At 42.3% G+C, this 15,912-nt stretch overlaps 2 protein-coding genes across 2 annotated transcripts in view; one reads left to right on the plus strand and one right to left on the minus strand.

The window, feature by feature from the left end:
* LOC309535247 (uricase-like) overlaps positions 1–15,912 on the plus strand; it is a 37,092-nt gene that overhangs the window by 6,664 nt on the left and 14,516 nt on the right. The window lies entirely within an intron of this gene.
* DNASE2B (deoxyribonuclease 2 beta) lies at positions 650–15,297 on the minus strand. The gene is made up of 6 exons (XM_082228092.1): positions 15,030–15,297; positions 11,232–11,409; positions 6,898–6,979; positions 5,500–5,661; positions 2,773–2,973; positions 650–1,825 (listed from the first exon to the last, which is right to left on the minus strand). The coding sequence occupies exons 1-6, from the start codon at positions 15,137–15,139 to the stop codon at positions 1,446–1,448; spliced, it is 1,113 nt and encodes a 370-aa protein (XP_082084218.1). The 5' UTR covers positions 15,140–15,297; the 3' UTR covers positions 650–1,445.

Genomic DNA, 15,912 nt, shown 5'->3' on the forward strand with positions numbered 1-15,912 from the left:
CCAGCTAAGTAGGTATAGATAGGCTTACAATCTTCGTTATTGGTTTGGATTTTTAAAAAATCACTTTCAACCCTAGTGGCTCATAAAGTGTCTCGCAATAATCATAACAAAGCAGTTGTAATATCAGTCAAAACAACAATTACTTCGAAAGCTACAACTAACATTACACAACAAGAGAAAGCAACTCCTAGGGGCTGAGGCACTTTCACACCCCTGGGTTTTTAGGGGTCTGGGCCCCCTCAGTGTTCAGAAGGTGTTTGGCCCCGCCAGTGGCGTAGCGTGGGGGGTGCAGGGGGGCCGGCCGCACCGGGCGCAACATCTGGGGGTTAGGGTTAGGGGGCGCAAATCCACGGGTTAGGGGGCGCAAATCCACGGGTTAGGGGGCGCAAATTACTTGCCTTGCCCCGGGTGCTGACAACCCACGCTACGCCACTGGGCCCCGTTCCCCTGGCTCCACGCGACGTCACGCATGTTACTTCAAGACATTGCGTTTGGTCCCCTCAGTCATCTTGAGAAGATGGGTACTAAGACCCAGGTACAAAAGAACTATTAAGTATAGGGACTAGGCCATATTCCCCTTTAAAATACACTTTAGGGGTAGGAGAATCTGTGAATTCTGAGCACACTCTCTCTCTCTCTCTATATATATATATATATATATACACACACACACACACACACACACCCTGAAAATTCATCAGCACTTCAGTGTAGATTTCTTCAAATACATACATTTTTGCAAAGTAATTTTGCCAAATATAAAGCATTCATGTACGTCCCACCCCCACTAGTATATGGCTAGGAAACTGTGTTGCAAAATCCAGGCGCTTACTAATTGCAAAAGATGGCTGTGTTTCAGTTTAAGTACTGTATTGTTTCAGGAAGTGTGGATGTGGTAGTTTGGCCTTTAAATGCAAACTGAATCAAATTTTATCCCCCTTTCCTATTCAGCAGGTTTTCTCTTTCAGGAGTATTTGTGAGAAACTATTCTGAAACTGCACTTAAAACAACGCTGTCCTTTTTTTTTACATAACTGGTAGACATGCTAGGTTCATAAACCAACCTGTGTTTTTAGTAACTTCAAGCAGGGTATCCTTCAAGCTTAAAAACAAACCCAAATTATATACCAAGGAAGCCCACATGCTTCACTAACATTATCCCTCCAATTTTGCACTAAGAACCAATTATCTAAATCATGCAGACCTGCTTGCAGTTACATAATATCTAATTCTGATATTAGGGTATTTTACAGAATACAAAGTCCTTAGAAAAGACTGGAGAATGTAGGAGTAAAAAAAGAAAGTAGATATGATCTTCCAGGACAGGCACGAAGAACCATCCTGTTTCCTGAAATCATGCCCAAGCCTCTTTTTGTTTCTCCAAAGCCATGAGGACTGGAAACATTTCTTTTTTAAGAAGGAAAAATTGCACTTTTCAGGAAGGACCTAGAGGCCAGAGGTCTGTGCTGCACGTGTAAATTCCTGAAACTCACGGCAATCATAATAATGGAGAACCAACGCCCTGAAAGCCATGTAAATATGCTGATTCTGGGTGCAAACGAAGCCACCACTTCTCTTAGCCTGTTGAGGGGAATAATTTAGGTCTCCGACACATGTCCAACGGTCTTCAGGCCGTGAAGAAACGCACCACTTAGAATGGTCGTAATAGGATGAGAATGAGGAGTTCCATGGTGTGCCAACAAGGTTTACATTGTAGACGTGGTAAGGAAGGGAGCAATTGGAGAACAGTCGGTGTCCCTTGCGCTGCCAGGATTCCACCAGGAAGTTTGTTTGCAGTTTCTGAGCCATCCAGGCTATGTAGATATCTGGCAAATCAGGGGTTGGGGGCAAGTGAGAAATTATCACTGGCTTTGATTCTTAAATTGACTCCATTAGGGCTAATGTTTGTATACAGTGGTACCTCGGGTTAAGTACTTAATCCGTTCTGGAGGTCCGTACTTAACCTGAAACTGTTCTTAACCTGAAGCACCACTTTAGCTAATGGGACCTCCTGCTGCCGCCGTGCCGCCAGAGCCCGATTTCTGTTCTCATCCTGAAGCAAAGTTCTTAACCTGAAGCACTATTTCTGGGTTAGCGGAGTCTGTAACCTGAAGCGTATGTAACCTGAAGCGTATCTAACCTGAGGTACCACTGTACTTTGTTTCAGTTTGCCACTGAGGGAAGAGAAGGCAGGCCTCTGGTCTGATCCAGCATGGCTTTGAAGTTTTTAAGTGGCAAATAATCTCTCTCTGCTTCTCTGTCTCTTTCTTATTCAGCTGACATTCAGTATCTTATGGCTTTCTGTGAGAACTGGGCATGCTCAGTACTCATTAGGCTAATTTGAAGAAAGGTCACCCCCACCCCACTTTGGTTTCAATTTCATTTTGCTTAATTCCATTCCATTCTCAGTGGCTTCAGTCTTGTCCGCAAGGGGACCCCGGAGTTTCCTGTTAGAGGGAATTATATTTTTTGAAGGACCCCTAGATGTTTGTAATGATTAAGGCGCCAGGTTTTCAGTTTTGATTGAGGTGTATCAGTGTTCAGAGTTTGGGTTGCATCCTCATTGCCATTACCACAATTTTTCTGTCCTCAATGGGAGGTGAATTATTATCTATCCCTTTGTTATTAAGGATATGCAAATATATAGCTATACTATTAAGTGTGTCTAAGACCTCCAGTAGTTGATGCATCAGGTTTCCTGTCACGAATCCCCTCAAAGCCCCCTCCTCCCCCGTTTCCACAAAAGTGATAACTTCATGATAGATATTCTTACCTTCGTGATCGTACCGTGTTTTAGCAAAGTTGAGCAGAATTTCTCCCTGGGCTGACAGAAGCTTGATAAGGCTTTGATTTGAAGGAACTGAAGGCAGCTGTGCTCCTGCACACATTGTTTGCAGGTTGAGGAGCTCTGCTTGAAAGGGCTTTGGGATGGAACAGTTGTAGACATTTGGGTTGTAGAATAACAATTGCTTATCTGAAGAAAATGGAAAAACAAAACCTATGTTTAAAAGAAAAAACCAGTGAAAGTGCTAAATGCTGTCCTAGTTTTGAAGAACGTATGTAAGCAGCATTGGTACAAGCAATTTTTGTGAGAGGAGGTAGGCAGGATCTATTACACACCCATCTGATTCCTGCAGTTCGTCCTCTGCCAAAAACTACGTTATTTGTCTTGTTGTTCCCTTGTCATTACTTTATTCCCCTCCATACACTTCAATAAACCAAATACATGGTGCAAATCGAGAGAAGGGTATAAGCAATCATGTATCCTTTGCAGACTTAAAGAAACAACAGCCAATATCTATCATATACCATGGGTGAACACTAGTTTCAGCCCACTGATTCCTTGTTCCTGTGCCCAGCGGATTCGTGTGATCGTGCAACCCATCAGTGGCGTAGCGTGGGGGGTGCCAGGGGTGCCGGCTGCACCAGGCGCAACATCTGGGGGGGCGCAAGTCCAGAGGGAAGGGACAAGTTCCTTCCTCCGCCGGGCTCCCCGCTGCCACCGCCAGCCTTGCGCCCTAGCGTGCCCCCCCCCGCCGTCGCTGTGGCTGCGCTCCGCTCACTGCTCGCAGGAGGAGCAGCTGCTGCAGCAGCGCCGACGCCGCCACCGACGCCTGGCCGGGCACGGGCAGCCTCTGCACCCTGCCGCCGCCGCCATCCCCTCGGCCCAGCCACAGGCGGTGGCTGCTTCTGCCTCCATCCTCCTCCGGGCAAGCAGCGTTGTTTGCGCGGCAGCGCCAGCGGCAACTCGCAGGTTAGGGATTGGGGGGGCGCAAATTACTTGCCTTGCCCTGGGTTAGGGGGCGCAAATTACTTGCGTTGCCCCGGGTGCTGACAACTCACGCTACGCCGCTGCAACCCATACAGCTAGCATAGTATTATACCTCTCCTAGCAGAAATGTCAACATGGACCTCTCCCCGACATTGTCCCAGGTACATCAAGGCAAGTTCTCCTCATCCCCTGCTTAGTGCTTGTGTGAAGGTTGATGCTCCTGAGAGTCTTTGAGCAGATATGGTTCATCTTTAGCCATAAATCCTGCTTCTGGTCTGTGCTTCACTCAGGATCAGGTGATTATGTTGCCCAATCATAGGCATGTTCATTCAGAATAAACTTGGAAAAGATGTAGACCAAATTTTGAGCTGCAGTTCCATACACACTGACCTGGGAGTAAGTCTCATTTAATTCACTTCTCAGTAAGTATCTGTATGGTAACAATAATAATATAACATCTCCATACTTTGGAATCTGAGTGGAAAACTGTTAACAGTTTGAGACAGACACCTTAGATTTGCAGAAATGCAGCTTATTCCATGTGGAATTGAGAAGCAGAAAATATAAAACACTGAACAACTTTCCTCTTTTCAAAAAGTCACCTTTTAAAGTAACTGCACACATGCATGCATGAAATAAGAAAAAGGTGTTGCAATGGCCACTCTGGGACTTGAAAAAGGTTCTAGCTTTCATGGTTGCCGAGGCTAGTTTGAAAACCCAAAGAGCAATAAGTCTATGTTCCTAAAACCAAAAACAATGTAACAGAAACCCATATGATTTCAATGTTTGTGATAAAGGTTGTAATCATAAGCAAACATATTAAGTGTGGCTACGTTGCTGAAATCTGTTTCTTTGTAGCTGAATATGTTTTTGAGTTGAGAGAAAAGGCAATACTTGAATTTTTAGGACTGCAGCCTTAATCTCACACTTACAGTTCAGATGTGTATTAGTCAACATTAGTCCTTCAAAAACCAAGGTAATGGCTTATCTCTGAACTCTAAACACATTCAGTTGCAAAACATTCAATTTATGAGACACTTAATATGCGTGCTTCGACTTACATCCTTATATCTGGGTGTCCCTTTGTTCTTATGCCTGGATAGCTCAGTTGGTTAGAACGTGGTGCTGATAATGCCAAGGTTGCAAGTTTGATCTCCGTATGGGACAACTGCATATTCTTGCTTTGCAGCGGATTGGACTAGAAGATGCTCAGGGTGCCTTCCAACTGTACAATTCTATGAATCACAACCATTGAATAGATCTGTGTTTCTGGACATATAGCACTTACTGCTCTTAGCGTTAAGCCTTTGTAAAATTTTTCCAGCCCTAGAACAACCATTTTGTAACTCTTTTCATTGGAGCTGAGATTAAGACTGCCGTTCCCAAAGCTCTTCCTAGGGGACAAGGCCCATTTGATATAATGGGACTTACTTCCAAGTCAGCATGCCCAGCTAACGATTATAATTTGCCACATGCATGAAAATGGTATGCCAAATTCGTTGAGGCCTGCGGTCAATGTGTGTTGGCACATGAGCCTTGGCACTTAGCAAGTTTCACATTCTTGATTCAAAACTTGAAGTGATACCAATTACGATTTAAGATGACCGACCTGTAAGCTTCAAAACAAGCTATACATACATAAGGCACATCTAAGGTAACAAACACCGGCAGCCAGAAACTCATCTAGACATGTTTGCGCTCACTTTCTAGACAGTAAGCTATCATTACCTATTTCCGCAAACTGCTCATATCGGAATGTTATGCAGATTGCTATCTGTCCATTGTACTTTCCCGTGCGTGGATATCCATAGCCGTCCTCGGGAAATGGAGGGAATTCGGGAATACTGTGTATAACCCAGAAACCTTGGGACTGGTCCAAGAGCAAAAACCCTGTCATTAATAAAGGAAGAAAAATGCAAGGAATTGTGTCATCGTGGGAATTTTCATGAACATAAAAGCCAAAAGCCTCTCTCCATTTGCATTATCCCAGTTAAATAATTTAATGGTCTGACTAATACACAGGAATGTGGCTTGGGATCACTTTTCCCAGCACGGGATCCTTCTATTCACCCAGCACAGTCTCACACATGTCTTCCACACAGTCAGCGGTGACAGAGTCTGCCTAGAAAAAAGGTACACGACCAGCAAGTCACTCATTTTCTCAGCGGATCCTGAAAGTTCTGGGGTCAAACTAGACATGATGTGAAAGTTCTCTAACTGGGGAAGTGGCCAATGGGGAAAGGGGTGCTTAACCCTTTCCTTCTGTACTTCTGGGCAAAGCTAATAGCAAGAAAACTTCAAAGAGGAATGCATTAAACACCTTCTTCCCAACGGCCACTTTCCTGATAGTTGAAGCTACTAATTAGTTCAAAATCTACCCGCAACAGCCTACTGGCCATTGTAATCATGGATTTCTCCACATTTTGTGACTAGTTTGGCCTTCAGGTGCCAAGATCCCAGCATATGACTTTGCAGAAGTTGATTATCCCTCTCTAGAATAGTTTTAAAAAAAATCTCTTTCCTCACTGCAGAAAGTATTTCAGCATGTGCCTTAAGGGGTGGATTTGCATGACCTTTTAAATGTGGAGAAATGTGGATTGCTAGATATAGAGCAATTAGACGTGGAGCCATCAAGACTAAATCTGTGGGGAAATAGCCATTTCCTCAGTGTAGGTTCAGATTGCCAAATTTTACACACTTAACTTTCTGCTACTGCCAAACAGCTTCCCAAAAGAGTTCAGCGCCAGAATGGCATATGGGTGGCAAATTCTGCTCTGGGGTCACCCAGATACGAGGGTGCAGAAGTCACTCTCTGCCCAGGAATTCATATTTCATATTCGGGCGATATATATCACCTATCCATTCAGTATGACCAAATCATTTGCTTATATCCTTCTATTTTGTTCAGGAGGTTGAATACTTTTCTTTCCTTTTATAATTTTTTTGTTGGCAGAGATGAAGGTTTTCATCCTTGAAAGTGCTTTCCCATTCAGAATGGCCATTACACTGCTTTCCCACTTCAACTCCCTCGCATAGCAAGGAAGGTTATGCAGGGCATTGTGTGGTTTTCTGGACCCATCCTCATCTGTAGCAGGTGGAAACAGGCCAAAAGCCACTTGATAATACCTTTAGAATGTCCATGTGTCCAGCTGTAATTCATTTTGTTAGGTGGTCCATCATTATATATCACATAGGCAGTGCTGTTTTCCTAAACAGACAAACAGACAGACAGACACCAGTCTATTAAATATGTTATTTAATGAAACATGATTCTAAAAAGCAACACTCTCCTTATCATTGACACAAGAGGGTCCTTTGCCACTGGTGTGAAGCCAAAGGCATAATCTAGATAAAGGTAAAGGGACCCCTGACCATTAGGTCCAGTCATGGCCGACTCTGGGGTTGCAGTGCTCATCTCGCTTTACTGGCCGAGGGAGCCGGCGTACAGCTTTCGGGTCATGTGGCCAGCATGACTAAGCCGCTTCTGGCAAACCAGAGCAGTGCACGGAAACGCCGTTTACCTTCCCACTGGAGCGGTACCTATTTATCTACTTGCACCTTGACATGCTTTTGAACTGCTAGGTTGGCAGGAGCAGGGACTGAGCAATGGGAGCTCACCCTGTTGCGGGGATTTGAACCGCCAACCTTCTGATCAGCAAGTCCTAGGCTCACAGCTTTAAATCACCTCTAGTGCTGTAAAAAGTAGGGATGCTGGGAAATACCAAAGAAAACAGAAATCGAAGCAGAAATTCTTATATCCCTAGTGAGCAGTCACATTGGCCCATAGCCTATGTTATTAAAATTACCCTCCTACAAAATTACCCTTTGTGCAGCGTGAACTTTTCGCATTGCATTTTCTGTAAGTGGATGCATAGCACTAGTTTTAAAAAACTTAATTGTATTTAAATGTAGCTGCTGGAAAGATGGCAAGAAGCTAATACTATCTTGGCAGTCTGGCCAACTTTTTAAAATATATATCAATGCCTACTTATTTCAACATAATTAAAAACTCCTAGTAAAAATGTTATTTGTAATGAATACTAACAATCAATCATTAACTATGTATTTAAATATACACATGATTTAGAAAACAGCTCCTAAGAGAATGCAAATTTAATAGCTTGTTGGTCACTTTTTTTAAAAAATCATAGATTTGGTTCTTGAAATCAGAACAGATAAGAAAATTAACTCATTCAACAAGGTGCACATCAAAAGACCAAGTTAGTAGTCTGTCTGACTTTACATATTGCAGAATCCTTCCCTATGATAATCAAAAGAGAGCTTGCACTTGGCTCTTTGAGAAAGTTACCAGGCTAGAGAAACAAGCATACTTGCATTAAACATTTCAGACAGCATTCTCCCCAAGATGAGCAAATTCTCTGTCTCACACCCAATACTCCAGGGGAAAAGCTTTTTTTTGGATACTTGTGTATGCATCTGTGTGTTTCAGGGTTTAGTAGCACTCACAGATTTGGGACCAAACAGTGTGGAAAATAGCTGTGATGCTAATCCTTCCTGTTAATTATTAAAAAGAAACCTGGTATAGTATAGCTAAATGCCTGTAGACATAGGTTTCTGGGAGGAGAGCCACAGACCTAGGCTTCTCAGTGCTCTTTCATAGCAAAAAGTCTCCTAAAGAATCTAAAAAATATGAGGACTAAGGGGGGGGGGGATTCAGTTTTGCTTGTGTTTTAATGTAACACTAACTAATTTGCACTTCTCGAACCAATGCACAAACCAAAACAGGGTTATTCTTCAAATTTCGCACTTCTACAATTTTTCCAGTGTAGTTCTCCAACCAAACAATGCACACATATCATGGGAGAATGTTCATTAGATGCATACATACAAAAAATATTTGGGGGGAACTGCTTGCAAAAAATGTGCATATTTGTCAAAACGGCATACAAAAATAAGTTTATTAGGAAAGATCTGTACCAAAAAAAATTGACAAATTTTCACGAGGGTTTAATTCCTCTCCCTCCACGTGTGCAAATTGCTGCAGAAATCCCGAGAACCGAATTTAAGATAGAAAAACATGATGAATGAAGGCTTTAAGATGAGAAACTAAAATGGACAAATTTGCCAATCCCTAATGAGGACTCACCTGTGTGGTGTTTTTTTTCTATGGCCATTCAAGTCACCCTTATACCTAGGGTAGCCATATGCCCCACTTTCAGAGGACAACCATCTGTTTGGTCATCATCTACTGAATGACCATCTGGTTGTCCAGCAATGAACTTCAAGGATGGAGTGGAGGCACACAGGTCACTTAAGGACACTCTTCTCTACTATGGTGAGATATTGTATTTCTATTTCTATTTTACAATCATTTCTAAATTAGCACCTATAACCTGTAAATTAGCATGTGGACATCTTAAGCAAATATATGTCCTCTTTTGACCGTGTGTGGGTGTGTCACATTTCCATTTTGGGGGAGAGGTGCTTCAACAGAAAATGGTTCATCAGAAGAGGCAATGAATGGTGTTCAACAGACTGTGAGAATGGCATTAATTGACCCACGTAAATCTAGATGGGCACAGGTGCAATTCAGTGAGGAAATTAAAATTGATAACCTCTTATTAGTTGGGTTATGGGACACAGGGGCTGATATTACCTCAGTATCCAAGAGGCTATTACAACCTGGCCAAATTTTAGAAGGATAATAATAATAATAATAATAATAATAATAATAATAATAATAATTTATTTATACCCCACCCATCTGGCTGGGATTCCCCAGCCACTCTGGGTGACTTCTAACAAAAGATTAAAAATACATTAAAACATCAGTCATTTAAAACTTCCCTAAACAGGACTGCCTTCAGATGTCTTCTAAAAGTCAGATAGTTGTTTATTTCCTTGACATTTGATGGGAGGGTGTTCCACAAGGTGGGTGCCACTACTGAGAAGGCCCTCTGCTTGGTTCTCTGTAACTTCCGGGTTGAACGATGGGGGTGGAGATGCTACTTCAGGTATACTGGGCCGAGGCCATTCTGGATTAGTTGTAGTTTCCAGGTGACCTTCAAAGGTAGCCCCATGTAGAGTGCATTGCAGTAGTCCAAGCAGGAGATAACTAGAGCATGCACCACTCTGGCGAGACAGTCTGCAGGCAGGTAGGGTCTCAGCCTGCGTACCAGATGGAGCTGGTGTATGTAGAAGTGTGGGAGAAAGAGTTGCTTTATAGACAATTCTTTCCAAAGAAATCTGCCCCAGAGTGTGAGCCTAGAAGACAGTCAATAGTGCTGCAGACTACGGCAAGGATATTGGCAAATTAATATGGACCACAATACACCTATCAAATCAGCATTTATTACACATATGGGCTTGTATGAGTTCATTAACATGCCTTTTGGATTATGGAATGCTCCTGGGACTTGATTAATTCTCTGCTCAATGGCATGTCTAACTTTGCTTGTGCCTATTTAGATGATATTGCAGACTTTAGTGACTTATGGGGTGACCATTTGAAGCATGCACAGAATGTTTTGGTCAAGATTCAACATGCCGGTCTAATTTCGAATGTTCTGAAGTGCCAATCTGCCCTAGGAGAGGTGGAATATCTTGGACACCTCATGGGGAGAGGTCATATTAAGCCTTTAGAGGCTAAAGCCCAAAGTATTCAGGATTAGCCAGTACCTAAGGCCAAACGTCAAATGCTGTCTTTCCTAGGCTTAATTGGGTTTTATAGGTGATTCATTCCTTTGCAATACCACTTGCTGATTTATGTTAAAAATATCAACCTGACAACTGTATGGAACGATACCTGTCAAAATGCTTTTAATGCCTTAAAGCAAGCTTTGCTGCAGTCTCAGTTGTTAACGGCACCAGATCACAAGAAGCCTTTCATGGTTCAGACTGATGCTTCAGAAGCTGGTCTTGGTGCCATCCTGCTTCAACAAGATGTTGAAGGTGAACTGCGCCCTGTTGTATTTACCAGTAAGAAGTTATTGCCCAGAGAACGCAATTACGCTGCGGTTGAGGAGTGTTTGGCTGTAGTATGGGCCCTTGATAAATTATGCTCTTACCTCTGGGGTCAATGGTTTACGATCGAAACAGATCATTCCCCATTATATTGGTTCGACAGAATAAAAAATTCTAACCAAGAGCTTTTAAGTTGGAGTCTCACTCTTCAGGATTTTGATTTTGACATAATTCATATAAAAGGAAGTGCTAATAAAGTTACTGGCTGTTTATCTAGAATCTATGCGGATTATGAGGATTCAAGTTAATTTTAACTGGTGTATTTTAATGTTGCAGTATGTATTATGGATATTTTTTATGCGTGTTTCCTGTTTTGTAACTTATTTGCTCGGTTCTCGTTGGTTGTTGAATGGTTACAGTAAATATATTGCTTGTGGTCCACACCCCTGCCCTAAATACTCTTACTGAGATTTCCCTCAGTACTTTTTTAAAGGGCCTTTCTGTCTGCTTCATTTGCTTTTGTAGTTATCACTTGCCTCGGACTTGTACGTTTGGTAGAGCTGCTGCAACGTTTGCCCCAGAGCACTTTCTGTCATGTTGACGAAATATTTGCTTGGTTTCCAAATCGGAGCCAAAGAATCCATAAACATGTATTCCAGCCCAGTTCCAGCCACATCGTGACTCATGTGCTTAGGGAATTTGTAAAGAACATACCTAGGGAAAAAATGTGTAGGGTTAAATTGGGAGTGCTTTAAGAAAAGGTTTGTTATGCATCAAAATTAAACCTTAAAAACAAATTGTAGCTAATGATGCAAACAGGGTCAGCTTTGGAAATTGTCAGTAGCTAATTATGTAAACGCGCCAGCTTGAAATGAGTTTTTCAGATACACCTCGCTTGAACTTCAGGTATATCACTGCAATTGAAAGGGAATGGCTAAAATTCAGGTGACAAGTTAATGGTCTGAATGCCTGTTGTACAGCCAGTTCTTACAATATTTCCTATTTTTCGATTAATTATATTTTCCCTGGAAGTTCGGACTTATATTTTGACATCCTGGTTTGCATGCTGTTACATTAAAATTGCATTGTGCTCTGGCCATTATAGCTATGTTGTGCCTTCATTACATGCTATTATATATAGTTGATTCCAATTATGACCTTGAAGGGACCACAGAGGACTTGTGTGGGATGCTTTAACTGTGGCAGAAGTCTCAGACACTCCTGAATTACTCCAAGAAAGGTCAGAAGTGCCGGCTGCCACCAGAAAGCAAGGGAAATGCAGTTCCAAATGTCCCTCTGCTTAATTAAATGACCCGGGATCCACTGGGAATAACATTACCCTGTGGGTGGAATTCGATGCAAATTCTACTCAAAGTAGACCCTTTGAAATGAACCAACATGACTAATTCAGCCATGACAAATAAATTGCATTAGCTGAAACAACTGAACATTCTTAGAAGAATCAGGGAACGCTTGGTGCTGAAAAGGTGTGGTCTTTGTTAAACATCTCCACACCATGTGCTGCTGTCTCTCCAGCTAAGTATGGGGGGGGGAAGAGTGGGGAGCAGTGGAGAGGACTGGCAGCAAGCACCCAATTTTTCCAAACTTAATACTTGCCTAAATAAAAGTTGTCTTTGTTTCTATATAATATGAAGTACAAGCCAACTTTAATAAAATATTGGGGTGGGGCAGGTAAGCACCACCCCACATAATCCATCACAAGACATGGCACACACCAACTGAATGGCAATGCCCATCAAGTCTGTGGGAGCCTGGCCCCCTTAAATATTTTTTTGGGGGTGGGGCTGAAGAGACCTCAGCCCCTAGAAGTTGGCTCCTATGAGTACAAGTAAGCTATGTCAGCTCCTTCACAATATTCACTAGACTGGTCACCTTTGGAAAATGAGAAATTCATCCAAGCTACCAGGTTGCTTTTGTAAAGCAGAGATACCTTCTTTTAAAGGCTACATCAGAAATACCTAATGCAGATGCGTATGAGCAAATAGTCTAGTAAACCTTTTCTAGGCCAGAAGTGGCCTATATATAGTGGCTTGTTTGTTCTGTGGCAAGTAAGTGTCATCTCCAAATGACCAGAGAGAAACTCTTTACAGTATCTGTTAATACACACACACACACACACACACACACACACACACACACACCACGGGCATTTAGGCATGTTAGGAGAGTTAAACGTTTGTGTGGGCTAGTATATAGTATACTTATTTGCAAGGCTGTTTTTGAACGCAAACTAAAAACCACCAAGATCACATTGTGCATTAAATATTTCTGAGATTTTTAAAGAACCCATTCCCTATACAGTATATAAAAATGAGTTCGTGTCAATTCACCTTGTAATTTTCATGGGTCTCGGAGAAACATTTTTTTTTAATCTACCGTACCAGATCACAACAATGCCCCATCACAATAGTTCGTGCTTTAAATGAGGATGCAAGCAGATGAATAATTAGTGCAGTTATGAAATGCACCTGCTGTAAGTGATTTCACCTTTCTGCTAAGAGTTGTCATTAGAAATGAATGCACTCTCTGCTTTTCTGCAAGGAGCAGTAGTTTTTCATGCAACAGTTTCACTTCTGCTCTGCCCCTCGTTACTTCAAACCACACAAATGTGGAGGCCATAAATACTGTCAGTTTAAAACAGCTGGCTTGGGATTTTTAATTGCATTTTGTTTTGCAAGTTGGTGGTGGTGGGTTGTTCTTGTTTTTACAAAACTTGAAAGTCACACTGAAAGAAAATCTGGCCGTTTCTTCCTCCTACTTTGCATAGATGTACTCAAAGTCAATGGAGCTTAGCTGAAAACCTAACTACAATGCCTGACTAGCAATGAGACTGTGAGCTCTAAAATACTAAATATTAGGCCGGGGGTGGGCACTGCAGTGTGCAGGGGGCATAATGTTAGGGCTTCTCTCCCCAGCAGCAGTCCTGGTACTCCCACCCCCTGCATATTTCAATTAGTGCAGAGGTACCTTGTTCTCAAAATTAATCTGTTCCAGAAGTCAGTTCCAAAACTAAAGCGTTCCAAAGCCAAGGCGCGCTTTCCCATAGAAGGTAATGCAAAATGGATTAATCCATTCCAGACTTTTAAAAACAACCCCTAAAACAGCCATTTAACATGAATTTTACTATCTAACGAGACCATTGATCCATAAAATGAAAGCAATAAACAGTGTACTGCAGTCACACAATCAATCAATAAGTAGCTGAACTGGGTTCTACACAATCACAAAAACAAAACAAAAAGAGCCACAAAAGCAAAAACGCAAAATAAATAGCAAAAACAGACAGACCTCTGTGTAACACTCAAAACGGAAGTGTGGCACTCACATCAGAAGCATAACACTCAAAATGGAGCAAGTTCGGCTTGGCTTCTGAAAAAGTTTGCAAACACTTCTGGGTTTGCAGTGTTTGGGTTCCAAGTTCTTTGAGTACCAAGGAGTTTGAGAAACAAGGTACCACTGTATTGGGGGGGGGGACCCCATTGACAGTTGGGCTCTGTATGGGTAACAACATGATGTCTTTAAAAAAAAAGGCTCTGCAAATGTGGACTTAGAGTCAGCAGATTTAAATGAACGTTGGAGACTGAATTTCAATAGCACATGCAATCACCGCCGAAAGACTTTCTGCAACAGTTGACAGTACCGTCTCCACAGGTGTAGAACAAGCAAGTCGTTTCTCCTATCTGTCAGCTTTCACCTACTGATATGCCTAGCTGCAAAATGAGCCTTGATTAACAAAGCAGATGATGTGCTTCAGGGATCCAGATTGTGTCACCGTGCTAAGGCTGTCATACGAGGAGACAGCTCACTCCCCAAGATAGTTATGCGAGAGATATTTCTGAAGAACACGATTGAAATGGAGACATTATGAAATAGCTGCCTGCTGCCTCCTCCCTTGTCAGCCCTGCACTGCCGGGTAAGAGAGGGAGGGAGAAGGAAGAGAAACACTTCCATGATGAGATGCAAGTTTGGCATACGTGCTATTCTTACTGCTCTTGTTTCCCTGAGGCTTGGAATTGTAATGCATAATCATTTTCTCTCTTGATCAAAAGGAACAAGCCCTCTGTGAATCAATGGCTGTTTTGCAATTAGTCATAATGCGATGATGTGCATAAATTGCGCAGAAAACTAATCAGATTTCAGTAGCTTACATTTCATTTTCTGGAGGTATATTTCAAAGGCAACTTTAACAGCCTCTGATATTAATTTGCTAATTATTTTTCTTAGAGTTGAGTGTTGGAGCTTCATGTTGTTCCATATATATATATATATATGGACTTGCCTCGGCTTCCTTCAAACCCCCCTGTTTTACCTACCAGTCCACTGGCTTGCCGTCATCATTTATGCAGGAAATTTGAGATGCCCACAGGGGCAGGGCAGTACCAAAGAACAGCAAAGATATGCTCCATAAAATTCTGACAGTCATCTTGGCTCCATCAGCAGATCGCAAAAGGGGAAGCAGGCAAGACAATTTAAGCTTATCTGAAGCTCACTGGTCTCCTTCCATTCAATTCAGTTTCGTTTTACAGTCAGCCGCCAGAGCAGTGAAACTACCGCAGCAAAAATTGGCACACTGTCACTCACTGTATAGTATACAGTATGAGCGGGCAGACTACAGGCTTGTGAGAACGATCTACCTTTTCGTTTATTTTTTAACTAGATCTCTAAGATCCACCCAATGGGACCAAGTGTTTGTATATAGAGATATACACATATAATTAAAGAAGGGTCATGCTTAGTCCAGGATTCCACCACCCCCCCCAATTACCAGAAATGAGTGGTCTCAACCTTTTCACACAAAACTCTAATCCTCGTTTTCCAATCCCTGAGTTTTTCTCTGAAAAAAATAAAGAGATGTAGGGCACAACTCAGACCATCCATTTAATGCATATCCAACACATGTTTAAAGTACATAATGTCCCCCACGTAATCCCAGGAACTGTTGCTTAAGGCTGCTGGGAATTATAGTTCAGCAACAGAAAACTGCAGTTCCCAGACTTATTTGGGAGAAGTGTGCAGTTAATAATAATAATAATGTTGTTGTTTAGTCGTTCAGTCGTCTCCGACTCTTCGTGACCCCATGGACCAGAGCACGCCAGGCACTCCTGTCTTCCACTGCCTCCCGCAGTTTGGTCAAACTCATGCTGGTAGCTTCGAGAACACTATCCAACCATCTCGTCCTCTGTCGTCCCCTTCTCC

This window comes from Podarcis vaucheri (genome assembly GCF_965113315.1).
Source record: "Podarcis vaucheri genome assembly, chromosome: 6".
NCBI classification, from domain to species: domain Eukaryota; kingdom Metazoa; phylum Chordata; class Lepidosauria; order Squamata; family Lacertidae; genus Podarcis; species Podarcis vaucheri.

What these genes read in the sequence shown, in the direction of transcription:
- DNASE2B (XM_082228092.1), bottom strand. Translation starts at nt 15,139, where the DNA reads ATGACTGTCAGAATTTTATGGAGCATATCTTTGCTGTTCTTTGGTACT. An exon ending in GACGGCAAGCCAGTGGACTG is followed by an intron (nt 11,410 to 15,029) that starts GTAGGTAAAACA and finishes TTTTTTCCCTAG; the next exon opens with GTATGTTCTTTACAAATTCC. An exon ending in GACACATGGACATTCTAAAG is followed by an intron (nt 5,662 to 6,897) that starts GTATTATCAAGT and finishes TATTAATGACAG; the next exon opens with GGTTTTTGCTCTTGGACCAG.